A 27,258-nucleotide genomic window follows, 5' to 3' on the forward strand; every position below is an offset into this window, starting at 1 on the left:
AGATGGCGGCTAAACTTTTTACGATGTGAGCGCTCGCTCGAAAAAATCTCGCCTGCTCTGCAGGCTAAGTAACTATTTGAAAAAGCGATTCATCAAAATAATGAAGGATACTTGGTCAACTGAAAAAAGCTCTATTGTCATAAAAGTGCACACATGGTAAGTCATCGTTCGCCGACCACCCTACTGTAAACAATTTCGATTGAGCCCACAATGAACCTTAACTGAAATGCAATAAAAAGCTGCTTTATGAAGAGAGGAGAACCAGAAAAGAACCTGCTCAGCACAAAAAATTGAAACAAGTTCTTATTTGGAAAACACGAAGAGAAAATTGAATGTGGAAAATAGTTGCAGTGACTGTATTGGGACATGAAATAAATTAGAGGACCGAGAGCAGGGGTGTGCATTCTTTCAAACCGTGGTCTTATTATTTAGACATTATAATTATACAAAGATGTTATCACACGCTCATAGACTAATTGATAGACCAACAGCAAGTAAGTTTTCAAATTATGAACCAAATTGATAACCTATCTTCCAGTAGGTACCATATAAATATACGAACCATATATTTTCAGGGTAATTTGGTAAAATCAAGTGTCTCATACACAGTTTTTTACTGGGAACCTTAAGGGTGTTAAATGAAGGAAGTGGCAACCTTTAAACAGGGCAGTTCTTGTTTAAAGTTTCAGTCGGGGGATTCGGGACAACAAAAAGCTGCCCATTATCGGCTTAGTAACCAGAGAAACCCAAAAACTAGCCGAATGAGAACATTTTCTCAAGGACATTTTGGCCGCGGGATGGACGGAGGGGAGGGGAGGGGAGTGGTAGAAAGAGGGGTACTAACAATGCAGCAAGGTGACTAATTGGCAGAAATGATGAAAGCTTTCAGTGCATGTGACATTTGAGATTTCAATTTAGCCCTGAAGTTGTGTGGATGCATCGCATATCGAAATAATTTTAAAAATTAATTTCAAATGAGAATCTGTAATTCTCAATTCTCATTTTTTCTTTTTCCGTTTCTTGCTTTTTCCAACATTTGGCTGGCTAGATTCTGCGCCATTTTCTGTTGGAGTTCCTTCGTCTTCTTTGCGTACATTTGTTTCTCGTTTTCTTTTCGAGTTTTTATTTTTTGGTTCCTTTAGGCTAGCAGTCCTGAAAGAAATGAAAATAAAAAAATAAACCCGTAGTCATGTTTTGTAAGTATGTTATAGGATGAACGATAATTTTCTTGGATATGTGTAAATTTTCTCTCAGATCTTGTAATCTTGTGATCTTATTGTTTTTAAGGGAGGGTTTCACAGTTCGGCGCATGTCTCTAAATCAAAATACTTCTGTTTGCTTCTCATCAATGTTATCGCTTTAAAAACCCCACCAAGATGTAGTCCAATAATCGCATGCTATAGTTAGCTGTAGCAGAATTTCGGATGACCAAAATTCTCAGAAGATTTCGGTGGATTTTACCGATGCTGTCGACCGTTGAATTTAGTCGTGACCCGTACGATTTATTCTACAGTTGATGATTTTACGGCTATTTGCATGCGAAATTAGGTAACTTGCTTACGATTGGTTCATAAACAATGAAAACCTGGGTCTGTGCCAAAAAGCGTACACAGACGAATAAATAATAAAGACATGCGCAGAACCGTGAAACTCTCCCTTTAAGACATTTTTATTGTAGTTAGGTATTACTTTTTTATATTGTTATCTGTTAATGTTATATTCTTCTATTAAAGGATTAGGAATTTTAACGAAAGTTTGTAAATATATCAATTATACTTAATCATAGCTTCCATTATTGAAATTGTAACTTATTTTTAGGTATTCGTGTTGTGTTTTTGTGAGATCCTGCTAAACGAAAACAAGACGAAAGTCATCATTATTCTTTGACGAACAATGACCAAGCAATCTAGTCGCGTTTTAACATTTTTATGCAAACAATTATTTGACCGAAAATGTTTGCAACCTGATATATATGCGTAGACAGCCGTCATTTTTCAGTGAACAAGGTATAAATATGTATATGTAGTGTAAGTTGCCGCATTGTGTCCTAAGTAGGACAATAGAACATAAAGGGGCCGACCCAATCAATGCCCCATACACGCGCAGCGCACGATGGGAAGGTTAGGTGTAATACCATCGAGTACACAACGGCTTTCCTGTATTCTGATTGGCTGTATTTTCTATGGCATGGCATAAACAATTATGTACACGTACGCCGTGACAGATCAAATTATACAGTCTCCCAACTTTCATTTCAAACACTTATCATGAGAGCAATAATTACTAACCCTGACAAATTGGACAGTATTGTGTTACAGACACTCTTAATGTCTTGTGACCTTTTAGCTAACGCACTCTCTCGGATTAGTGTCACTCCTTCCTTAAGTTGATCCGTCCGTAATAACGCTGAGGCCTAAAGGAGAATGAAACAACTGCAATAAGATACTCTTGCACACAATCCAAATTTCATTAAACTTCATTAATTTATTAATTAACAAACAAACAAACAAACAAACAAACAAACAAACAAATAAACAAAAAAAAAGTGCACAAGAGACGGAACCATGGCGTTTTCCATTCGACTAAAAATTCCACTTTTTTACCGGAAATTTCCTTTTCATTTGATTTTGCCCTCGTAACTTCAAAACTTTTCAGTTGAATGGTTCGCATTTTTCAAAATCGATAATTCACTGAGTTTCCCGAAACTTTCCCATGAATGTTCCGTATCAATTTTGCCCCCGTTTGGAAATTTCATGAATTTGTGCTTGAATGGAAAGCGCCTAGTAAACGACTTAACGAAAACCCCATACGAAAGATGCATGTAAAACTGGCGGTACGCACGGCAAAAAGGATCGATAAAAAGAGAGGATGTCGAATCCATACCCCATATAAATAGTAGGAAATACAATAGTTTTCTTCATTTAATTTCGTTAGTAACACGGCTTATTCTTTAAGCAACTAGTTAACCCAAGAAAGTTGCGTGAAATTATTTTTAAATTAAGTGATATTCTTACCTCCTCTGCATGTTTTACTTCGTTGATGAACTTGGTTGTGAGTTTCAGTATTTCTCGAACATGTTTCACCTTCATCTCTGAATCAGATTCAGCACCCTTCGTCATCAACTTCAAATAAAAATAGCGTCAAAAATACATTTATTACGGTAAATTCATACCGAAGCTCTTGAAGGCAAATAGAAACAAACCATGTTTAATGACCCCACCTCTGTTAACATACATCCCTGCTCGACAGATTCTTCCCCGAAAAATCCCCAACAAGGCAACACTCACTTGAACGTGAATACAACCGTATCTTTTATGTTCTAAAAGAAGTCTGGCACTAGGCCTAGCCACGCTGACAGGCAGTGACTTCTTCAAATGTCTGACGCCCACAGGATTCGCACACATTTTTGCGTGAAGAATTCAAGACGTTTTTCATACTTTTTCCACACAATTAATTCGTTTTTCCAAACACAAGATAAACAGCCAAATTACACTCCCAGAATGCGGGAACTACCATGATGCAATTGGGAACGCACAGTACCAGTGATACAGTGCGGACTCACGAAAGTAATGTCTGGGTGGTAGGTTTATCCTAAGCTCTCAACATTCTGCGTTTGAACATTTTGGCTGAACAAAATTTACAGTAAATGATTGGCTGACAAAATTTTCATTTAGCAATTTGAAAACCACTTTTATTCATGAAGGTTGGAGAAAACGTTCGCATAATTCTTAACCCTGACAGCACCAAGAAATCGGAACTACATATTTATGACTACCCATACTCCTTGAATAGGATGCCAGTTTATCGCCGGTTACAGTAATACAGTTTCAAAGGCTACCAAGCTAATTCAAACAGGGCTATTATCAATTCTAATTTATCATGTGTTCTTATAGGCTCGATTTCCAAGTGTTCTTACCGAGTTCAACGTTGCTTGTAAAGGAGACGCAATATCTTTGATGTGTGTCGAATGATCAGGAGTCTATTTAAAAAGGAAGAAAGTAAGCAAGTCATTCCAGTACCCTGAGTGAACCACTTTGTTGAATTTCCTTTGTACTCACTTTTTGTGACATCAGCTGCATCAACATCAAACATGCCTGGCTCTGAAATGGAAAATGAAGATAACAGCGATACAAAAAAGAAGTGCACAAATTCTAAGCGGAATGTTTGTTAAAACGAATTCTCTGCAATTTACCTTTCTGAAGTTATTTACTGCGGTCTCCAAGTAATTCACCAAGTGTGGGGCTAAATACCAGCCAAGATGCTGAAATTAACAAGCAAACAGAAACAAGTTGACAAAACAATTCGACTTTCATTCAATAGACTAACAACAGGCTGACTTAAATGCAACTCTAATAGACAAAATTCTAACAGTTAGCAGTGAACACATTTTAGGAAATGCCTATGGCTAATTGCTTCAATTTGACTAATTGCGTTGTTAGCAACTTTAAACCAAAAATAGTAAGAATAATATTTGGAAAAGTGACCGTTGTTTTCAGTAAATCCTTACAGATTTCATAAAGAGTTTTCGATTCTTATTAAACAATCAGCACATTTTAATATTTGCGTGACCTTGTTTGCGTTCTCCCAGAGAAGTTGGAGAGGCGGCCAGTGAGAGGCAAAGGAGTGTCTTCAGAGAGCGTAATAAAGCCCATTACAAAGTTTCATGAGAAAATAGGGGTTACCTCAGTGTAACAACCTGTGAAGTATTTCTTTGTTTCATAGCTAAGGTTAACGTTAGGGTCTATTATGTTGACTTCTTTGTTTTACCGCACTGGTGAATGTTACAGGGCCGGGTTGTTTAAAAGCCGGTTAACGCTAACCCAGGATTAAAAGTTAACCGAAATATTGATTTTTCTTGTATAGAAATGTTTTTTCCTGCTCACGTTTTGTGTAGTTTGAGCTTAGTCAAACTCAAAACTGAAGGACAAACATTATAAACAGAAAACCTCACCGAAAAGTTACAAAACTGAAATCAAAATTCTTGTTAATCCTGGGTTAGCTTAATTGAGCTCTGAACAACCGGGCCCAGGTCTTTACACCAAGGCTGAGCCGAAAATAGAGCGACTGTCTTTTAATTTCAAATATCTGTTACTTGCATTTTGCGCCTTGCGGGCAGGGAGGCAGATGTCGTTGCGGCAATAACTTTGATAGTGCTTGAGTGTATCTGTCTATCCATTATTGGCATACTTATTTATTCATTTCCTTGAAAATCAATTTGGGTTCAACGTGCACCTCTTGCAACTCACCGGAAATCGACCGATTAGTTCAGTGAAGAGCACTGGGTGAAGATGTGTGCTCCTGGAATAGCAACAAGAAAGTAAGTCGTTTATCAGGTACGTGAAATATGTTTTTCACCTAAATGTTTGAGACACCAAAGCCATTTTGAAACAACGTTAGCAATGCTCGCGCAGATATTTTTTTCATCAGTTTTCATCAGCTCTCATCAGCTCGAGAGTTCTTCCTCTAGAAAGGACTGAGCCCTGGCAGTTTTCGTATCGAAGTTGCTAAGCAACTGATCATGCCATGATAGCGAGGCAGCTTTCGGACTGCTCTCGAGTGCTCGCGCTGTTCTTTGACTGCCCGGCACTGATGATAAAAATTGCGTATTTCAAATTTACGTAAGGTGTTTCGAAATGGCTACGGTGTCTCAAAAATCTAAGAGGACTAGGGTTACGCTTCTAGGAGCTACCTCTAGTTATGGTGGTTTTGAAGAATCAAGCAGAGAAGCCACGAGAAATGTGGCAAATTACGAACACACCACATTATAGTTACTGAACGATCAGGAAACAAGGGCCAGTTTCAGCAAATCTTCGTGATTGCTATCAACAAATCCAAATCATGCAAAAATTTGGGCAGGTCTCCCCCAGTGGCAGAGTCATGTTCCTAAACAGCATCTCAGAGCATAACTGCTGTAGTTAACTCCCTAGAAAAAAGTGTTCGTTCTTTAGATAGCAATGGATTTATACTTCTCACCTCTTTAACATGAAATCCTCAAGCGCCTCCTTGAATGCCGCTGATACTCTTTTAGCATTTAGCAGGGACACCTACAAAAAAGTACCAAAATACGGGAAATCTTATGTGTTGTCTCACGAGTGATTGGAGATTTAAGCCCAACACAACCAAACACCACTGGAGTAAAAGGAAAGTATTAATTGTTTTTCTTTTTCGAAGTTCTGCACTCTTTACTCTTTTGGTTGGTCTTTGATCGCCGAGACTATAGAAAACTAAAGACAAACAGCATCGCAACTCAATGGGTAAATCATAGACTAACCTTCTACTACAATGGCCACGCTAGTGAGGGGCATAAAAGATCCCATTACAAACTGAAGGAACTAAAATTGACTGGCGATACTAGAAATGCATTTCACTCTACTTTTTTAGCTTTACATATGTGACCCTTTAAGCTTGTGTTGGAGTGCCAGACCAAGAAAAGTGATTATTCCTCAAACTAAAACAAGAACATTTCTCTCAACAAGGTATACAAAAGCAAGAAACATTACATGAGGGACTGATCAGTGTCTAGTAGAATTGTCCTTTTAGGTAATCATTTTACTCTACTTACTTTCGGGGTTTCCTCGCCTTCCTGTACTTTTCCTTTTCTTTTTCCAGTTAATTGTTGAGCCTGTGAACCTCTTAGCACACGTACCTAAAAAAGCAATTTACATTCTACAGTATTATATCGAAAAACGGCGGAACTTTCAACTTCATCATCAGTCCTGGACGCATAAGGCCTTACCGAAATAATTACAAGGAAGAACATGTCTTTACCAAAAATCCCACCTAAAGGACTAGAAACATCTTGCACGACCTCAGGAAGATAGAGGTCTTCTAAACTACAAATCACAAAGCAGAAGTCATAATCTTTGTATGCTTAGCCAACGGCAGCGCTTCACTACGAATTGACAATAAAAATGTGTACAGAGAGTTAGGGTATTTTAAGAGTTTGTTGGCATCAGACATCCCTTCAGAAAGAAAAGGCCTTATTTGTAGCATTTCACGTTAAGGGTTGGTTGTAAGTTGCTTCATGTCAAAAAAGAAACGCACGAAAAACAAATACATCAATTAAATTATGCTTCAGTGGTTATTTATTACAATGTTGGCGTTACTCTCTCCCACCCCAGCCCCCAGCCCCCAAGCCTAGGCCTTGACTGTATAATCTATAGGTTATCTTACCAAATAAAGGCAGCCTCGAGTCACTAGCGACACAATCACGACAGAGGGAGCTGTGGAAAACATTCAAACAAACTTGTAAGTCAAGAGACCAGCAAGAAGAAGAGTACGTCACAGACAGTCTGCAAACTGGGGGACACTTCCGTCAACAGTACCAACAACAATAAGTAAACAACAAATAAACAAAAGCGAGTTTATGTTTACGGAGTATAATAAATCAATGCAGATTGCAGCTATCTTACCAGTCATGGCTTTCCGGATCAAATGATCGATTTTTCCATGAACGTCTTTGGCCTTGATAAGAGAGGTCGGGGGAAGCTGCAAAAGTGGTCAATTACAAGAAAATGAACCTGAAAAGGCCGCTGTATATTCTCAAAGAAGTGTTGAATAATTAGTTAATTGCTCTGCTGATAAGCGTAACAATATTAATACTGTTGTAAGGGATTTCTTACAAAACAGGACGTGAAAGAGTGAGAGTTCATCCTTCCTAGCACTAACACCGAAAAATGTCCGCAAATGAACTATAACCAGAGAGCAAACAAAACCTCGCAATCACGCAGTACGTTGACCTAGAAATGTAAAACTGTTTATGTGCCTGCCATCATAGTTAGTACAGGAGACTACTAACTATGCTGCATTAGTATAATTTCCAGAGGTGAATATAAGAATTGGACAATCTGATTGGTCAAAAAGCTCGGCTTATGACTCTATATTCACCCCGACATCTTCACTAGTGAGGATATGGAAAATCTCGTATGAATTTTACGAGTGGTGTATTTTCCAGTAAAACACTCGTCTCTATATAATAAAGTGATTTTTTTTAGTGCAACAATTACAGCTACGTAAAACGTTGACCTAGAAATGTAAAGCGATATATGCGCCTGTAATATTGACTAATGCAGTGATTTCACGAGCGTTACCTACTGGTCAGCAGAATTACAACAAAAACGTTACGGAACATCGACCAACCCCTCCATTGGATACATTTGCATGATCTGACTACCCACTAGTACCCGTAACTTGCCATCGCAATTCACGAGTTAAAAAGTACCAACGGAACTTCTTCGGTGATGACCGACGGCACAAATAGAGAACACTACAGGACTAGCGGATAACGTTCAGATGTACTAAGCATTCTAACAACTACAGCCAAGCTATGGGTACGGTCGGCAGTAGGAATAATTCTTTATTGTAGTTCTTAATCGCCCCTTGTTCTGAAAGGTTCATTAATGAGGGGTAACCATCAACAACAGGACATGACAGAGGATTCTGACAAGGATGGAGACAGATATATATGCGCTAACTGCAAACTGTGCAGTGACAGTTTGTTGCTATCAATGGTCTGCCTATTTGGAAGGACTGGTTTAAACACGAAAAACAAAGAGTTCTTCTGAGTGTTATCAACTTTAATTCAAAAAAAAAAATTTCTTCCTTTAAGTTGGTCTGTAAAACGATGTTATGAATCAGAATTCTTGGCAAATAAGACATACGCGGATAAGACTGACACAAATTTTAAGATTAAAAATGGCGTCACTAGTTCACGTTTGTGCTTTGACCAGAAAACTGTAAAAGGTGAGGCTCCCTTCGCTTGCAGTACCGCTGACAGAGTTGAAGTGATCAAACGGACGCAGGTCGCCTTCTGTTTACTTCGTTCCTCGGGGTGTTATTCGCAGTTTTATTCCAACTGCAGAGTTGCCGGAACGTCGAAAGAATGTAACATCATACTTCTCGTATTTTCCAAAAGTAAATAAAAGGGTTAAGCGAGGAATTCAAAAATACAACTGTCAACGTGGTTTCAAGTGTCAGACGATTTTCTTGTGTCTCACAGAAGAAATATATTATTGCAAAGCAAACACCAAAAGGGACGTAACTCGCGAAGGCAGCGATTACAACATACTGTATGACAAACACAGATTTTCGGTACTTCACTATGTCAATCCGTGGGAGTCCGTGAATTCGCGGCGCTATATTATTCTGGTCTTGAATCTGCTGCAGGTGCCGGCGTAGAACGGCAAAAATTCGGTACTGGATTGTCGGAATAGCAATGAGGCTGGACAACGCGAGAACGAATCCGCCGAAGCTAGCAGTGATTCGAAACCACGGCTTTTGAGCATTCCAGAAAGACATAACGGTGAAGGTAATGGGAGCCACCCACATCGATAGACACGCCACGATGCAGCGATGAGAAGTAACAAGGGCGTCATATCGAAGGTGTAGCGCCAACGCAAGATATCGCTCGATGCTTGCAGCAGCCACGGTCATCACTGACATCAAGGAGAGCAAAGAGCTTCGCCGCTTCTTAACGAGGAACATCACGTCATAGATGTTAAGGTCTTTAACTAGTACACTAGCAGGGCAAGTCACATAACAAGGTTGGAGAAGTAATCCCACAGACAAGTCTGTTACTGCTAAGAAAAATAACATCACTGAAGATGGCTCGTGAAGTGATGGAGTCTTCCAAATGGCCGTCATGACAACGGTGTTGGTAACTGTGGCGATGACGCTGGTAATCACATTTATTGCACAAAGAACGATGAAAGCATTGTTGATATGCGTAGGGTATGAAGGAACGCCGGTCGGTCGCGACAGAAAGGCCTCAGTGGTATTTACAACGCAAGCGTTAATTGAAACTAACTGGTCCATCATAGCTAACCTTAAGTGGGACGATCTGATGATGCACATAAACAAATCAAAATGTGATGTTTCGAATAAACAGGGACAATATGAAATTGAAGCCTAAATGGAATGGACCAACGCGGCTTTTAATTTCCTTACGTATACCATCAAATGAAAGAGATGCCCTATCAATTAGCACTGAAATTGCCTTCTTTCTTGCGCATATGTGTTAGAAGTCTCGAAATACATCTGCCTCTAGTGATGTTGATATTACAACGAAAAATAACACGTTACCTACTCTTGGAATTGAAGTTTAAATTACTTTGAAACTTAACGTGCCAATGGCAATGGATAAACAGCTAGCTCTTGTAATAAGTTTTGATTGGTTTCAATGTGGAGGCCCCATTGGGGGGGGGGGGGGGCGGGGAGGGGGGGATCTGAGTATCCCACATCCCGTATCCCGTTAATTCCAGTTGCAAAAATTAACGATTTTTGCACTCAACATCCTGTTTTATCTGATCTTCGCATCCCATATCCCATTAATTTTTTTCTCAAATATCCTTTATACCCTTCATTTTCTACCCAAATATCCGGTATCTCGAAAATGCCTCATCAAGGACCTTAATGAGGCATATGAGAGTATAAATAAAGAGACGTGTAAGTAGTATTCTCCCAGGTCGATAATAAAATCACACGTCTGTTGGGTTCGTGGTGTGTGGTATTTTCCCGTAGATTTGAAAATCCTGTAATTACGTATCTGTGCTCATCTTCCCAAGCATCTATTAAAAAGGCTTTTTAAAAAAAACAGCAGATTAAAAAGCAGACCAGAAAGGAGTCCTTAGCTCCTACCAGAAGAAATGATTGGAAAACAAAATCCTACAATGGTCTCTAAAATCAGTTTAATATCACAATATAAGTATTAGTAAGTAGCAAAGGATTCAATAGGACCTGATCCCACGCGCCTACAGCTGCGTAATAACAAATAATTCATAAGAAAACAGGCAGCTCTATAGCTATTGTTTTCTACAGTAATTTTTTAATCGTTCTTGGAATCAATCTTAGATTTGACCTTTCTTTAATTTGAGGAGGAGTAAAAATTACGAAAATCCATGGGAGGAGCGACAGGAGTAGACTTGAAAGTGAAAATCATTCATGCTGCTTCCTGCAAACATTCGTTTCACACCACAGTTTAGCTAGTACAGAAATCCATTTTTCGCGAAAATATGCTCGGATATTTGTCCGCGGACAATATCTGTTCCGAGGAGCGAACAGTTTTCCGAAAGCGTAGCTCGAGGAAAACTGTAAGCTTTGAGGAACAGATAATGTCCAAGGACAAATAACCGAGCGTATTAATTATTTTCGCGTCAATCTGGGGCTCTTGTGTTTATTATCCTTCAAATGTTTTTCGCAACACGCACATTTTTGAAAATCGGGGAATATCACTCGGATATTCCCCAGTTTTAGCTGGGGCATATTCAGTCACGTGTCGCGTTTAGACCAATCGCGCACCAACGAAAATATTTTATGGACTATAACTTTGATTCCCAGAGTTCGAGTCATTCGTAATCTTTATGAATCGTCGATGCATTTCATAACGCGTAGTACATTTCGACGCAGTTCCAGCCATTCCAGGAGACACTTGTATCAAAATGTTGCCGGAAGTCATGCCTCCACCCCGTTTCCAAAATGCCTTACGATCATACGGTTCCAATGCCAACCAAACTGTCGTCTGTGTTGGCAGGTGTAAATACGGCCTGATTGTCTGCGTAATTTGTGATTGGTCAGAGTGGTTACTTTGGCTTTAGTCGTGACGCCGACAGCCTGCCGACCGTCACCCGACTGAGTGTCGCTAGTGTGTCGGCCGACGCGTTGGTGGGTTGGGATTCTTTACTTTTACCCTAAAATGTATAAGTAGGTACTCACCTCTTTCGATGAACACAACTTGCTTTGAAAGAGTCCTTGGGCCCGTTCACCCAGCGTGTGAAAGCCCTTGGAATTTAGAGAAGACCACGCCACATCCAGTAATGGATCAATCAGTTCCTGCATGACAAAATAGATATTTATTACGTTAACTACGCCTTGTCAGCTTAGATTAAACACTTGGACGTCTAAAACAGCTCTTGCACAGTAAAACTCTTACAAAACGAACCTTTCGGGATAAAATAAAGCTCCTGTTATATCGAACTCCCTAATAAATCAAATACATCGTTATCAAAAACGTTCCAAGAAATTGATTTTCTCGGTTAGATTCTAGCCTTGAATTCCGCCACCCTCCCGTTCCCTTGCCAAGGGGAGGAGTAGCTGGCAATCGTGTCAAGTATGATTCGGACAAATTTAGTTCGTAAATGTTATTTAGTAGCAATGAGGACGATCATTAAATATAGTGAAATATAATTTAACATAGTCAATTACGAGGAGCAAGAGGCGTTTTGTTGGCGTCCGTTGGCGTTCGTTGACGTTTGTAAGTGTTTCATAGCGTTTTGTTGGCATCAGTGGTTAGCGTTTAAAGCGTCTTTCAGCAGTTGGGGCCTCCAGGCGTGTCTTGATATGTATTCCTGTGGTTAGTGGCCCTTCTGGGGTCCATTCTACCATTCATCGGTAGGCGGTTTCAATTGCTGGGTTCCCATTCTTAGCAACAGTCAGCGGTCTTGTTTGTGTGTTCTTTTCGTTTTTCCCCTCCCAACTCTCCCTTGGGGATTTTGTTTAGTTTTACTTTTCGACTGAAATTCGTGTTTCAGTGTGACTGGTGTCCGGGTTCTCTGCAGTTGAGGGGGGGCTCGTGGCTGAGGTGCAGGCAATGCCTGCACTGTGGGCGGTCTTGTATCATGGGTCTGGGGTTACAGGACGTGTGTTGTGTATGTTTTCCCTGGGCACCTTACCTCCACTTGAGACAAATGTTGTTAACCACGCACATATTTTTTTTACCAGTGCTTTTGCCTATTGCTGCTACGCAGACCAAAAGCTATTTATAAAGATTTCTTCACAGTGTTAAAAAGCAAGGCCCAGCACAAACGTAATCAAATTACGATGACTGGAAACTAAGAAATATTTTGATTACCGTTTTATTACGTATTTAATCATACACTCACCAGAACGAGGGGGTTTGAAGCTTGTTTCTTGATGAATATCTCTATTATATCTAGTACCCTAGGGGAAGAACAAAACAATGCTATTTACCATCACACGATCAGGGCTCGAAAGTCCCCTTAGTGACTCAGACTGCCATTCAATACTTTTAATCTTAGTTCTGAGAATTTGGTGTGGGATCGAGACAATATCCGTTGATGAATCTCTTTATTCTCAGAAACCGTCTATTTGGCAAAGTATCTCCAATGTACAAAATACATGCATGCGCAGATTTGTTCTTTTTACTAATCACTTCGCTAAGGCAACTTAAAGGATGCCAAAATTTAACCCCCACGCCCGCACCTTGCTTGTTCAATGCTGTTTATTAGGGCTGGTAAAATCTCTCGACAACGTCCTTTTAAAGTGAACAACCATTGATAATATGAATACTTTCAAAGTTCAAACACGTAACAATATAATAAGGGCATGAACAGTTTTGTGCAGGATTACAACTAAGCTGCTTTGGCTGCCTGCTTCTGTTTGATTCACTAGAACAAATATCTAAACAAGATATGGTGCATGTAAGTTAAAATAAACTGTGGAACTCTAACTCCAAATGTGTACCTTAACTTGAATTGAAGAACGATCTTCATGGCATCTGTTGAAGATAGAGTAGGAAGGAAAATACAAGAGATTAAGGGTGCGTTCCTTTGGGGTGATCTGGATCAGGATCAGTGATCCAAGATCACTCGGATCATGGTGCATCAAAGGAACCGATGAATCCGTGACCAGAGTGGATTCATCGGTTCCTTTGATGCACCATGATCCGAGTGATCTTGGATCACTGATCCTGATCCAGATCACCCCAAAGGAACGCACCCTAATTAAGTACAGTGGCTCGATGGGAGTGCAACAAAAAAACATCCCGAGGCAAGTTTTATCAACAATTGCGTGGTGTTGGGTGGTTTGCAACATGATTCAAGTGATTGCGTCAATTCAAAGAACATTCGATGAAAACAACAACAGTTTTCTACAGCCACACATAGGGGCACTTGTTTTCTGTGTGGTAAAAGTGCACAGAAACAATACATGAGTACAAAATTTCACCTTTTTTCTTGTTTTTGTCCTTTTTGGCTTGCAACTGAGTTTTGAAAACTGCAGCGAGGGCATCATCAAGTTTCATCATGGCTTCGTCATCAAAGTCGTCCTCACTACTGCTTTCCTGTAAAGATAAATCATCATGTTAGGCTGAACAGTCAGTAAGGAGATCAGCTACCTAATGATTCAGCATTTCAGAGTTAACAGTAATAACCGTCACGTGATAGAGCAGTTTTCAATTGAGTGTTGAAACTAATCATGCAATTACTTTGGTTTTGGTTTTACTACAGTTTGAGATTGACCGAGTAGTCTAATTGGTAAATAACTGGTTTGATTTTGGTTTTACGACACTCAATTGAAAACCGGTCTATCTAGACAAACCTCTTTTTCCATGTCAACCATAGCAGGACCAAGAGCGGCTTGTACTTCCGCCCTGAATGCCTCGTCAACTACACCAACAGCATCTTCCTGTTCATCATCTGAACTGCTACCTTCCTCATCATCATCGTTATCATCCTCTTCATTATTAGCACCATTGGACTCTGCCTAGAATTGTAAAACAAATCTCTATTACTAACGACATCATTCAGATAAATGTGTCAGGAACATAAGCTCTGCGTTACGTCCGATCTATTTTTATCATTCTGTTCAGTGAAACCTCTATTAAGTGGACACCCTCGGGACCTTCTAAAGTGTTCGCTTAATAGAGGGTGTCCGCTTAATAAAGGTTTATGACAATTGCCCAATGTTTGCTAATTTCCAACGGTTCCTCTGTACTGTTATAAAGTTCCAGGTTGTTAACGAAACTATACAGAGTTCAAGTTATTCAGCTTTCATTACCAAGTTTAATTTGTTTGTAACAATGCCCTTTCAATACGGCAACGATAATACGGGTACATTTAATCGACTATTTAATCGACTATTTAATCGACTATTTCAAGGACGTAATCCAATGCCACATTGTTAATTCAGTTCGGTGTCCGCTTAATAGAGGTTTTTAACAATAGAAATTAGCCAAATACAATATATTTTAGTGTCCTCGTCCGCTTAATAGAGGTGTCCCCTGAAGAGGGGTTCATTATAAAGCGAAATATAGGAGGTTAATTTTGGGACCAGGCTAAATGTCCGCTTAATGGAGGGTGTCCGCTTAATTGGGGGTCCGCTAAATAGAGGTTTCACTGTAGTGTTTTTTTAATCCCACCATAATGTAATGTGATCACGAGAAGCAGGAGATGCTTGGAGAGAACGAAGACACGTATTAGAAGCAGTTCTTGGTAGTTATTGGGGAACTCCCATATCAGAAGGACGGGGATGCTCGTCGGAAAGTTTGAAAAGAAACCCTAAGAGGTACCAAAATCCTGTTTTCTGGGCGTGGTTTGAAATTTTTTCACCCCGTACGAGGTACCAATTCTGAAACAACACATTATCTGCTGTCATATATATGTTTTGGCTCAATACCCTAAAAGGTAGCGCGAAAGCTCCTGCTGTGGACCTTTTGAGAATGAACACCGTAAGAAGTACCAAAATTGCATTTTTAACCCCTAAAAAGTACGATGAGCACCCCTGTCCTTTTTATTTGGGAGTCTCCCGGGAGTCTAAAGTGTTTTCAGTTCTCAACGAGAGTCAGGAATTATAACGTAAGGTTTGTTTTAGTTTTACCTTTCACCACACATTTGTTCATGTTCCTCTTGCTTTCGTTTAGCCATTTCTTAACTGACGTAATTTGTAGTTCTCACCGCACGCTTCATAGATTAACATAATAAATCCAGAAAGCAATGAATTGAAGTGTGCTGTTTGAACACAGCGAATCCCGACCGATACTTCCACAGCAAGGACTCGAGTCGGGAACGCGACAGACTGAGTGGGAGAACTAGAGAATGTACTCAATGTAGGAACGCGTTTTGAGTGCCAGCAAACTAATATCATATAAACTTCCGGTTGAATAAAAATGTCTTTCAACCGTGCATTGAACAAGTTTCACATGTATACCGTCTGCAGCGGTTGGAGTTGGGAGTCGAACTAACTAAAGGTAAAGGTAGTTAATTAAAAAATAATAATCCCATTACAGCTCAGTTCTCCCGTTTTGTCCTTTAAGTTACCTTTTCTTTGCCTTCATCGTCTTCGATTTCCTCGTCATCTTCATCGTCACCTGAATAGGAGTAACATTTACCGCAAGAACAAAGTAAAGTAAAAATTTGCCCCACCATTTGGTTGTGGATTTTTCAGCAAAGAATGTCGCAGTGCAGCTGTTTCAGTCACAAGCTAATTTGGAGGTTTTGAAATCTTTCACAAACTTTTCAGAAAAGCAACAATTGGGAGAGAAAAAAACTAATCAGAAATCCTTTTAATAAGGAATTATTAACGTCAACTCTTCAAACACACTCATTTTGTTTCATTGAGTTCACGTCTCTCTTATAAATTACCCCACCCCTCGTCCCAACTTTCTATCGTTTATAATTCTACATGTACCAAAAATTGCCAAAAATTAATACCAAAATAATAAGAAACAAATGTCCAGTACTCCACAATGCCACCAGAAAGGCGAACTCTCGTTAGATTTAATTTTTTTTTTTCCCAAAACGGATTTTCAGTCAAGTAAACAATGGATCTCCACTGATTACTTTGGACAGACTTATCATCATTCAAAGGACAAGTTCTATCATTATGAAATATATAATAAATGTGATTCCTCAGCATACCAAAACAAAATCAGTGTGCAGATCATATAACAACTGGTTAACAAGGAAAAATTGTTTATTTTTCTATCGTGGCGCAATTTATTCACCTACCTGATTCATCAGCAATTTCCAGCGTTTCACCCTGAGCTCCTTTTCTTGGATCCAAACTCTGACAAAAATCCAAACATTAACAAAACTAGTAACATTCATGCATTGTAAACAAACATGCATTTACACAAGGAATTTTCACTTATTTGATTTGCCTGAGAATGGTTCTAATATAGAACCAAAACACTGTAACCCTTGTTTATTTGGTCATTACATGTAAATACATGATGGACAAAACCCTGAAGACATGTAACATTAAAATGAGATTCACTCACGAACGATTCCCATCGCGGTTTTGAAGCCCAGATGGTAGAGAAGAGAAAATATAACTTTGAAGTCTGGACTGCTGCGTGTCTATCTGTGGTTAGGATGTACCTTGCAGCGATTATCATACAATTGATTTGCCTGAGGATGGCTTTGATCTCCACATGTGGACTGACCAAAAACAACAACAAATACAGCCAAGCATTTCATGGATTCTGATAAAAAGAAAAAAAAAACCATGCACGTACCTCTAAGATCATAATGAGGGCATTCCGCGTCAAGTGTGGAGCAAGTATGGTGAATACCTGGTCAACAACATGCCGGAACAGACTAGAGGGTCTGGTCAACAGACTCAGTAAGACTTCGGTCAACACCTCCACCCAGTGGGGCTCCTCTGAAATTCAACAAGAAACAGCACCACTATGGCATGAAGACGTATACAGAGACGGAACACGAATTATTTTCAGTTTGGGACTGACAGAACCTACAGTTTCCGTCAAAACGGTTGTCGAGTGGCTAATATACTTGCCAAAATCAACAACGGACCATTTGTCATCTGCGCCTAAGGGACGCTTAGAAGAGTAAACCCGCCCCACCAACTTACAGTATGGCCAAGGCCAACTAAAAAACAAATTGGGGAAGAGACGACCAGGCGTTGTAAAAGAGGAAAGTCATAACAGTTTGGGATATTGTTTTGACAACTTCAGCTGCAAAGGGCACATTATTGGGTTGACTATGCAACAGATATACAAAAATGAGAACACCTGTTCTCATGCTTAACCTTCAACCAGTTAAACGTCCTTTGCACTCGATTCTGTGTCATAAAGGAGTTGCAAACATTTTAAGATTGACTTTCTAAAAGTCCTTTCTAGTGATTCTTCCCTACCCTATTGGTTTCGCCTTTGGAAAGCCAAGGTCGACCTTTCGCGACTTACGTCGCTCGCGCTCGCGACTTCGTCGCTCTCTCTCACCTTGCTCGAGGGACATGAATAAGCGAAGGATCAAGCAAAGGTCGTCTTGTGACACGTCTAATTTTAAGGTAGCTACAACGTCAAGTGCGAAAGTCTTACCATCACTGTCCTCTTCCTTCTTGGCTTTTTGTCTTTCAAAGCAGGCTTTAAGTTCCTAGAAAAATAGTAATAAGACATTCAATTGATTTTCATTCATTTTCAGACATTCATTTTCATTTCTGGAGAGAGAAGGAAAAGAAGGGGTCAAATACAACACGGTGGTAGACAGTGGATAGCAAGATATCCAGAGTACGGTGGGGAGATTGAACTTCAGCTAAGAAAACAGCCACAGTTTACTGATGGGGAAACTTAGAAATCTGTTTTCCTTTACAACTTATCGTGTACAATGACTAATATATAGATTTAGCCAAGCCTAAAAGCGGAGCTCCTGATTGCGATAACTGACGATAAAGGAAAAAGAGAATTATTTTTTCTTGGATCAGAAACTCAAAAAATGATCAATTGTGAGCATGCAATTGTTCAGCGTGTGGTTTTGCTATTTTTCCAGTTAAATTTTAACAAACTATACCCAACAAGCCTAACCAATATTGTAGAAATTACGTACGCAATATATCAGGGGCTTTCCAAGAGACGATTGTACAAGGAATATGTCAGAAGAAAAGTCAACAACGTGCCAGGGGTTAATTTGCACCGAAATTTTGCCTTTGCGAGTACTCCTTTCTTCTCCCCCAGAGAAATAACGTGACTTAAGCCCCCGATCCAATCGTTAAACATGTAACTGGTCAGCGGTCAACTTTAAAAAAGCACGCAACCTCGATGGGGTTTAAACCTGAGCCCGCGATATAGTCACGTGATACTGGTCAGCGGATAGCTTGTTGTGACAGCTGTCAATTAACAATAACGTGGACGCCCAAAATCAAAGATGTAGCTATGGTAATGGTGCTACTCTTAGTTTTCAAGGTATTGGTGTACGGACGGACGGACGTGCGTACGGACAGTCACGTGACAACCTAAATTTTTCAGATCGATGGGTTACCAAATTTTCTAAGGTATGGGGCTCCGCTCGCGCGCCTTCAGCGCGCAGGAGCTCCGCTATTATCACACAAAGGGCACTCCAGTTAGATGCATAGCACTACATGTTTTACATTAACTTTTTGTCTGGTCACCTTCAGAATGTCGATGGCTTGATCTGGTTCAGTAAACAAATTCAGCGCCATGTGTGAGAAAAGCAGTTCAAATACGTCATCTTCATGTTGAGGTGCTTCACTCTTTCTTCTCTGCCAATGAAAAAACTCTCTTCGTTAATAACAATGTAGCTACATCTAAGCAGTTTATAGGATAAAATAATTTGACGCGTAGGGAAGACAAACAAACAAAAGCAACAACAACAATAAGGCAAACACACAGTCACAGTACAGAGAGCTACATCCAGTACTGTCAATATATTACTGTGCAGCTAATCAAGTCTATGATGAATGCATTATGATGAAAACGGCTCGGCCAAGAGGTACAGTTCTGTACAACTGCACTCTGAGCGCCTAGTTTCCAAACTGACATGTGAGAAAGGACGGGCTCCTTTATTGTGTGCATGCTAATGGTAATAAAGTACATGTACTTCAGTACTTGCTTGCTACAATTGAAAAATGCAATTTCTTTTGCCAAGGTGGGTCAAGTTAACAGAGCCATGTCATTACAGTGTCACATATTACAGATAAGTACAGTTTTGTTCAAGAATGGAATTAAAATTGAATGGTACCTTTTTCTGGATTCTCTCGATAGACTTCACTGCTTTCTTGAATGCCTTTTCTGCCTACAAGAAATGCAAACATTCCCCAAAAATGACAGTCAAACATCTAGTAGTACCACTACTTAGTGGGTTAGAAACGTCAATAGGATATTGTCCCTGGCATTAACATCCCCAGAAAGAGGTGGCACCTGAATAAACGAGGATGTACACCCAGGGTAAACGAAAATAAACTCAATAAAAGCCCTATGTAAGATTAAAAACAGTATGAGTAGATTAGTTTCACCTCATATTTTTTTGGTCTTTCAATTTAGTGTAGTATAGGCTTTAAGGGGTGGGGGGGGGGGGGGGGGGGCAAGATAAAAGACATTACCTCTTCTGTCCACAAATCAGAGGCAACTTCACATTCCTCATCCTGAAGAAATTTCTATTCAGGAAAAGACAAACATATCTGTAAATCACATTATTGGTGTTCATTTGGGCTAAGAAAGGACCACCTGTATGTGTTGTCCAATACTCATTTGACCATAGACAGGAGGTACGAAATAATCACTGTGCACCTATATACATTTCTTCATACCACAGCAGCTATACTTCAACAATAGTGGTATGCCAAGTAGAAATGTATGCATACATTACATTTATGCACATACACCTGTACATATATGTCAAATGATCATGAACCATTAACAGAACTGCATTAACACTTCTCAATATACAGCTAATGACATGTATAATTAACCTCAGGTCAAAGCCTCCATCTTATGCAAAAACAAGTATTTGTATGGGTAGTAGTTGAAAGCTGCTGCACATGCTGTGTACCAATAAGGTGTAATTTTGTCTACGCTGATATGCAAAATCCTACTGAATACTGAAACAACCTTGTCTTCTTGAATGCTTAACATTTCATCCAACAACATTACTGGTGACTGTAATAGCTTTGTGTATAAACTATATTATGCATGTTACCAAGGTGGTTAAGAAATTACCTTGGCATGCTGAACAATGCTGTAGAGTTCAAATGATTTCATTTCTTTGCTTGATGAGAGGTCTTTCAGTGCACTGACAAATCTCTGTTTGCATATCTGTCTTACTGAAGGAGACAAAGGTGCCTATTGTTTGGAAAAAAAGAAAGTAAATAAATACAGCAAATTGTAGCATCTTTTGCTGAGACTAGCACTTCTTGATATCATTTAACGACGACAAATTCAAATACTTTTAGCAACTTCTTAAGTAACTGATTAAAATTACTAGCCTACAGCAGGTCATTACAGATGTGTAGGTATTCCAAGCCCTGGACATCCTCCCTGAGAGGGCAAATGACTTGCAGCTCTGATTATGTCATGACTGAAGGAGGCTATGACATAGCCAATTTTGAAATAGTAAACTTTTACTTGGCTCTGACAGGCAGGGGAATAATTTTTTAAACAAAAGAAATTGCATTGATGTTAAGGGATGACTAATTTATAAATAATTCTTTTTTATTATTATTTCCCTAAGCCTCAGAGCTAAGTTACAATTTTATTATATAGAAATTGGCCTAATAGTAGCTAATTAAACAATACTGCAAGTAATTATGATAAGATAAAGGTAAGATAAGAACTTTATTAACATGTCGAAGTTGCTAGCATACAATGTATACTAATTAGGGACACCTAACTACGATTACTTATCTGATAATTAATCTACTAATGTACATATGTAAGTGTTTTAAAGCATATATATAAAACAAACAAGACTGGTTCGAAGGACTCAAACCCAAACAACATTGTGTATACATGAATGACCGACTTAAAGGACTTGAAGCTACATTTGATTTGTAGAGTACGGACATTATTACCAAAGCTTACCTTCAGGCTTGTTTTTACTGGTTGGAAGTATGCATGTTCAAGAAAGAAGAACAGTACTTGTTGTACCCAGTCTCCCTCATGTGAGGCTGCCTTTTTCTTCACCATTTGGTACAGCTACATTGAAAAGAACCAAACAAGCATGAAAAATAAATAAATAAAATTGTATAGTGGGTGCACTGACTTCATCAAATAGCATGATTTTCTATTGCACTGTTCAGTATTGCTCATAGATTTAATGAAAAACCATCAGGTTTGCCTAGATATACATTACAGTTCAGTTTTAACGGCTATGTGTGTCTATAACATTAGAATGGATATGCTCCTTGAATCATAACAGAACGGTACATTTATTGTCAAAAGCTTCCTTCCCTGTAATCAGCATAGATGTGACAGCAAGTCCATATCCAATAATTTTCACATGACTACAACTGTCTAAGAATGAGTTGCAAACAGGTACTAACTTGATTTAATATGGCTATCCTAGTTGCCTCTTGACTCTTTGCTGAAGAACTGAATGAAAACAGTTGAGAAGGTTGGTTAGATTACAAGAGGTTAGGTTATTGGACTAAATTAGGCTGAGAATATGGTTTTGCTTGGGAAAAAAGAAAATTACATTTCTAAGCAAGCTGTAAGTTTGCTGACTGTTCAATCCTTTGCACAATGCACAAATATAGGATATTCCAACACACTATCAATTACCAAAATGTAGTGATTATGTCTAGTGGATTTTCCCAAACAAAACATATACAGTTGATTATACGCAATGTCTGCCAGACAGTTAATGGGAATCTGAACATGTAATTATTATAATTGTGTATAATACAGCCAAGTATTAAATTTTGTGACTGATCTACAATGGACAACCCTGTTTAATTGTTTAGCTTTCAAATTTCAATTAGGAACAAAAAAGGAAAGGAAATGATGTGAACTCATGTACTCAATTTTACTACAGCATTGAGCTGTACATTTATATTCTTATACATGTAGGTTTTGCCAGATGACATTAAGTAACACAATCATACAATATCTTACTCTGTTTCTGTAGCACCTTCCACAAATCCATGTTCAAACATTTCAATCAACCATGCTACAAACATCTTTGACCCTGATCCTGTAAGCTGTGCAAAGTAATGACATCATCTAACTTCACTTTTGCTAATTCACGGTTTTCCTCTTTAACTCAACCTGATAACTCTCTCATACTCCAGTCATCCTTAAATGGAGATTCAACCTACAAAGTCTATACCCATAATTAAATACCATGCAAGCAGTTTGAACAGAGTTCCTTTATTATACCTGATTGTTTCTCATTCAATTGCAAATTTTTGCACATTGAGTAAGATCACCAAGAATATTGCAAAAGCCAGCTGCTGGCTACATGTCATTTCCTGGGATGAAATAGAGCTTATCGCCTACTGATATTTCAGGTAAATGAAGAGGCTAATTTGAAGAGGCAAAGGATGAAAAAGCTGGCTGGGATTTTTATTTAACTAGCTTACTAATCTTAGCTTTGCTGGATTTCTCCGTTAAGCTATGGAATTTGTGGTCCAATGCAGCAGGTCTCTGTTGATGTATTTGACATGCAGAAGGAAGAAAACCAGAAAACAAACAAATACAAACAACACTCACAGTTCCAAGTAGATTGTCCACAGTCCTTGTTTTTGTGAGCTTGTCAAAATGCATATTTCCTTGTCTAGCAAATAACAAACCCAATACCTAGCTACATGTAGTAGGTTTAGTAGGACAAGTTACATAGTACAGAACTCAGAAATTATTTTTAATTAACAAAAATAGCTTCTGCAGTTGAAGTTGAAGTTTGAAATAGTGAGGTTCTACTGTCGTAGAAATGTATGATGATGTTTAATTACTACACAGCATCTACATGTATAAGTGATCAATTTGTACATGTATGCATGCTTGATCCTTTCATCATTGCCTCATTGTTCATAGAACATGATTTTGGAGCAAGTTTGCCCTTTGAAAAGGAAAATTCCTAACGGTTTGCTCACAAATAGACAAAAATTGAAAGTTTCTTATTTCGTTTCTTTAAAGTGTCCACTAACACAATTGCAAACAGGTCACCCTCATTTTCAATGGAAATGTTTCATCTGGCTATAATGACTGTTTCCTAAATAGAAAACACAAGCTAATTGTCTGATCATTTTGCAAAATATAACTTTAATCAATATTTTATTACTAGTTTTACTCGAACAATAGTCAGCATCTACAAGATGTTCTCATTAATACCAAGATTTTTTATAGCAGTGGTACTGATGTACACACAAACAACATTCTTACATATTTACCTTCCTAAAAGCTGCTTTAATACCACAGCAGTGACTTCAGGGTCTGCATTTTCAGTCACTAATGAAGGCAGACTTGATGCCTAAGATGAAGTAGAAAGATAAACACTCCTATAATGGGACACTGCCTGTGTGCACATTACACATTAATTTTGGTGGTTAAAGAATGTGTGCAGACTAGATGTGTGTTTACATGTGCAAGCAATTAATGCATTGTTCAATTGAGGGTCAAAAGTAATCAAGCAATTACTTTGGTTTTGGTTTTACTCCAGTTTCAGATTCCCTGTAGTGAGTAATCTAATTGATAAGTAATTGGTTTGATTTTGGCTTTATGACACTTGATTGAAAACCACTCTATTACAAAGTAAAATTTATTCTTGGGTTTCACCCACGTGACCAATAGCCTAGCAACGGTTACTATCTGCCATCTTGGTGTCCCTCAAACGTAAACAAACTGTATCCAAAGAAGAGTTCATGTGAGAAAGAAGAGATGGTTTTATGCATTGTTGTTGGTTGTTCAAGCAAAACTGGATATCACAAAGGCTTACGGTTTTTTCGTATACCTAAGATTATTACAAATCAAGGGGAAGAACAGGAGGAACTCACTACTAGGAGGAGAAACGAATGGATTTCTGCAGTAAGTCGCGGCAACGCTACAAACAAGAGAGTGCTAGAGAGTGAATGAGTTGGTAGCAAACACTTTGCTCTGAAACTACCGGAAGAGAGCGGCTTTGGTCGATAAATTGGCCGGCAAAAGGATCAATTAAAGTTAAAGCTACTGCTTTAATTTTTCACTGGTTGAGTTTGGCATAAAGCTGATCCATTTCCTCTTTTGAAGGCGCCAATGCGCACTGCATGCGCTGAGGCACCGGCTGATGCAGTCCTAGAACTAGAAGCTGCTGCATGGTTCGAGGCTTGCTGCCTGTTGTAGATCCTCAATTTTGTGCTCGAGCTTTTCTTTGAGCTTGTTAGCTGATGAAAACTCGATGTCCTTAGCCCTCGCATCCGGCACTTCATTGACATACATGTATGTCGGCAAAATCCATGAGCATTTTACCTGTGTGCAAGCGAGCTTGCCATGAATTTGTGTAGTTGCCTCTAAATAAAATGAAACACTTGTGATATGTGAGCATGACTCAGCCAGTCCAGCTTTGTATCCCAAGCAATGGGCTGACAAAATAGTCCCATCGTTTCCTGAAATGACCCAAATGTTCACTAAAGGATCATTCATACGCTGTGAATGCCAAACACTTGCTCTCACGACATACTTGCCGGCGATTACTTTGTCTACAACTGAGGTTACAAACTGTACAAATCCCGACACTATTTGATTAAACGCCTCCTGACTCTTGAACACCTTGAATTGCTTGTTGGTGTAGAAGCAGGTCTCAAGAACGAGGTAACTCAGCAAGTCCGAGACTTCCACAGGAGGCAAGCATTCTGGACTGAACTGCTCGGCTGTTATGCTTGCGGGGTCAACCCCGCTGACCGAGACCTTTTGCAAATATCTTTCCTTTACTCGACTCTCTAAGCTTTTGGCATACTCAGAGAGCACTGGGATACCTTTAGATGAATGCCCAGTACTTTTATCGTTTTTTCCTTTCTGGATATTCATGTAGTTGGCGAAATAACAGAGCGATAACAAAGAAGCTTTACTGTAGAAATGGACTGTTATTAGCATAAATTTGACACCCGAGGGACACCAACATGGCGGACACTGATTTGAACAAAGCTTGTGATATCACGGGAAACCCAAGAATAAAAAAGAAGTCAGTGGTGTTTTCTATTTTGTTTGAAAATAAAGCCAACAAAATCTTTTTGATATTCCACTCGAAACTTTCAAATATCATGAGCTGGCTTAAAGAGCCTTTGATTCTCCTGCCAAATATACTGCACAATGACTGCATCTACACGCAAATGTAAGAGCAGCAGAGTGCTCATCACTATGAACTGCCAGACATTCTAGCACTGGTATATTTCTTTTAGTGAATTTGTGTGAGTCACTCATATTTAGAAACTTGGCTTACCAGTTGTTTTCCTGCCTCATGAAGGTAAGTCTGTGAAGATGACAGGCTGTTTATAAAGCTTCTCATCATATGACCACCAAACAAAACTGACACCTGAATTAGCAAAGCAATGCAACTTAATACACCTGACTCCAAAATTGAAGATTCAATAGCGGCTCTTATTTACATGTATTTCACCAAATAAAAAAATCGTAATTATTACTGACATGTAATTGTACTGTAGATTCAGGATCACCTGTTTAGCACTGATTTGAGGGAGTGCTTTCCTCACTAGTTGAAAGCCTAGAAACTTTCTGTCATGTGTTGACTGAAACAGGCCATCTGCAAAGACAACAATACAGTACATTTACAATCAATCCTGCATTAATAGAAACATATGTTTACTTATTATAACTAATTATTACGTATCAAATAAATGAAATACAAACTACATGTAAAGAGATCAAGATTGCACTTGAATTTATCAATCTCTTTCCATTACTTTTAGGACATACTCGCTGTACAATCACGTACCTTCGACAACAGTATTCCAAAATAATTCAAAATCACTAGCAGGATTGCGGAACAATGTGATGAAAACTTCATTCCAAACGCAGTGGACCCTTGGATGTGAAGAAATGGAGTCCTGAAAGAAACACCAGATGATGTTTCATAAAGTTAAAAATATAAAGTACATTGTAATATATAGATTTAGGCCAGCCTAAAAGCGTAGCTCCTGGGCCGGGTTGTTCAGAGCCCGACTAAGCTAACCCAGGAAAAGGTAGAATTAATTTTGATTTGAGTTTAGTAACTTTGCGGTGAGGTTTTCTGTATATTGTTTGGCCTTCTGTTTTGAGTTTTAATAATCACCATATAACGAAACAAAGCAGCAAAAAATATTTGTACAGAAGAAAAAGTTATAATTCGGTTAATCCTGGGTTAACGTTAACTGGCTTCCGAACAATCCTGGCCTGTTTTCAACAAGTTAACCTGACATGAGCCCGCGATCCAAACCAAAAACAGCACTTGGTCAGCGGTCAGCTTCAAAAAAACACGCGACCTCGATGAGCTATAAACTTGAGCCCGCGATATGGTCACGTGATACTGGTCAGCGGATACCTTGTTTTGACAGGTGTCAATTGATCATAACATAGATGTCCAATATCAAAGAACTGCACGGTAAACCAAGGCTGCATGTCTCAGTCAACCTATTGTTTGGAGTATGGCCGCCATGTTGCGCGACTCCGTCGTCGTCGCCGTCGTGCGTACGCGCCCACGAGCAATACCGCTAGCCATGATAACCATGAGAAAATCAACTCATGGGTTTCCTTTTCTTTCCTATATGAGTATGGGGCTCCGCTTGGTGGCCCTTCGGGCCGCCGGA

At 39.1% G+C, this 27,258-nt stretch overlaps 2 protein-coding genes across 2 annotated transcripts in view; both read right to left on the reverse strand.

Annotated features, from left to right (window-relative positions):
- Positions 1 to 657: 657 nt before the first annotated feature.
- Positions 658 to 27,258, reverse strand: part of LOC145501900 (myb-binding protein 1A-like protein) — a 33,157-nt gene continuing 6,556 nt past the window's right edge. The window contains exons 7-38 of the mRNA XM_081481294.1: positions 26,409 to 26,520; positions 26,131 to 26,216; positions 25,896 to 25,988; positions 23,872 to 23,951; positions 23,195 to 23,258; positions 22,598 to 22,683; positions 22,027 to 22,075; positions 21,566 to 21,679; positions 20,705 to 20,827; positions 20,089 to 20,142; positions 19,728 to 19,781; positions 19,138 to 19,248; positions 18,071 to 18,125; positions 17,249 to 17,394; positions 16,740 to 16,797; positions 16,050 to 16,099; positions 14,332 to 14,496; positions 13,960 to 14,074; positions 13,477 to 13,510; positions 12,876 to 12,933; positions 11,710 to 11,826; positions 7,413 to 7,488; positions 7,174 to 7,223; positions 6,563 to 6,646; positions 5,974 to 6,044; positions 5,247 to 5,298; positions 4,193 to 4,261; positions 4,059 to 4,100; positions 3,917 to 3,979; positions 3,015 to 3,122; positions 2,289 to 2,413; positions 658 to 1,152 (exon numbers count right to left, since the gene is read on the reverse strand). Of these exons, the coding sequence (XP_081337420.1) occupies positions 999 to 1,152; positions 2,289 to 2,413; positions 3,015 to 3,122; positions 3,917 to 3,979; positions 4,059 to 4,100; positions 4,193 to 4,261; positions 5,247 to 5,298; positions 5,974 to 6,044; positions 6,563 to 6,646; positions 7,174 to 7,223; positions 7,413 to 7,488; positions 11,710 to 11,826; positions 12,876 to 12,933; positions 13,477 to 13,510; positions 13,960 to 14,074; positions 14,332 to 14,496; positions 16,050 to 16,099; positions 16,740 to 16,797; positions 17,249 to 17,394; positions 18,071 to 18,125; positions 19,138 to 19,248; positions 19,728 to 19,781; positions 20,089 to 20,142; positions 20,705 to 20,827; positions 21,566 to 21,679; positions 22,027 to 22,075; positions 22,598 to 22,683; positions 23,195 to 23,258; positions 23,872 to 23,951; positions 25,896 to 25,988; positions 26,131 to 26,216; positions 26,409 to 26,520 (2,718 nt within the window). The 3' untranslated portion in view covers positions 658 to 998. The remainder of the gene's footprint in view (positions 1,153 to 2,288; positions 2,414 to 3,014; positions 3,123 to 3,916; positions 3,980 to 4,058; positions 4,101 to 4,192; positions 4,262 to 5,246; positions 5,299 to 5,973; positions 6,045 to 6,562; positions 6,647 to 7,173; positions 7,224 to 7,412; positions 7,489 to 11,709; positions 11,827 to 12,875; positions 12,934 to 13,476; positions 13,511 to 13,959; positions 14,075 to 14,331; positions 14,497 to 16,049; positions 16,100 to 16,739; positions 16,798 to 17,248; positions 17,395 to 18,070; positions 18,126 to 19,137; positions 19,249 to 19,727; positions 19,782 to 20,088; positions 20,143 to 20,704; positions 20,828 to 21,565; positions 21,680 to 22,026; positions 22,076 to 22,597; positions 22,684 to 23,194; positions 23,259 to 23,871; positions 23,952 to 25,895; positions 25,989 to 26,130; positions 26,217 to 26,408; positions 26,521 to 27,258) is intronic.
- On the reverse strand, positions 23,881 to 25,851 carry LOC145502053 (uncharacterized). Its single transcript, XM_081481353.1, has one exon. The coding sequence runs from the start codon at positions 25,547 to 25,549 to the stop codon at positions 24,758 to 24,760; it is 792 nt and encodes a 263-aa protein (XP_081337479.1). The 5' UTR covers positions 25,550 to 25,851; the 3' UTR covers positions 23,881 to 24,757.

Source organism: Orbicella franksi, chromosome 1 (genome assembly GCF_964199315.1).
Source record: "Orbicella franksi chromosome 1, jaOrbFran1.1, whole genome shotgun sequence".
Lineage (NCBI taxonomy): Eukaryota > Metazoa > Cnidaria > Anthozoa > Scleractinia > Merulinidae > Orbicella > Orbicella franksi.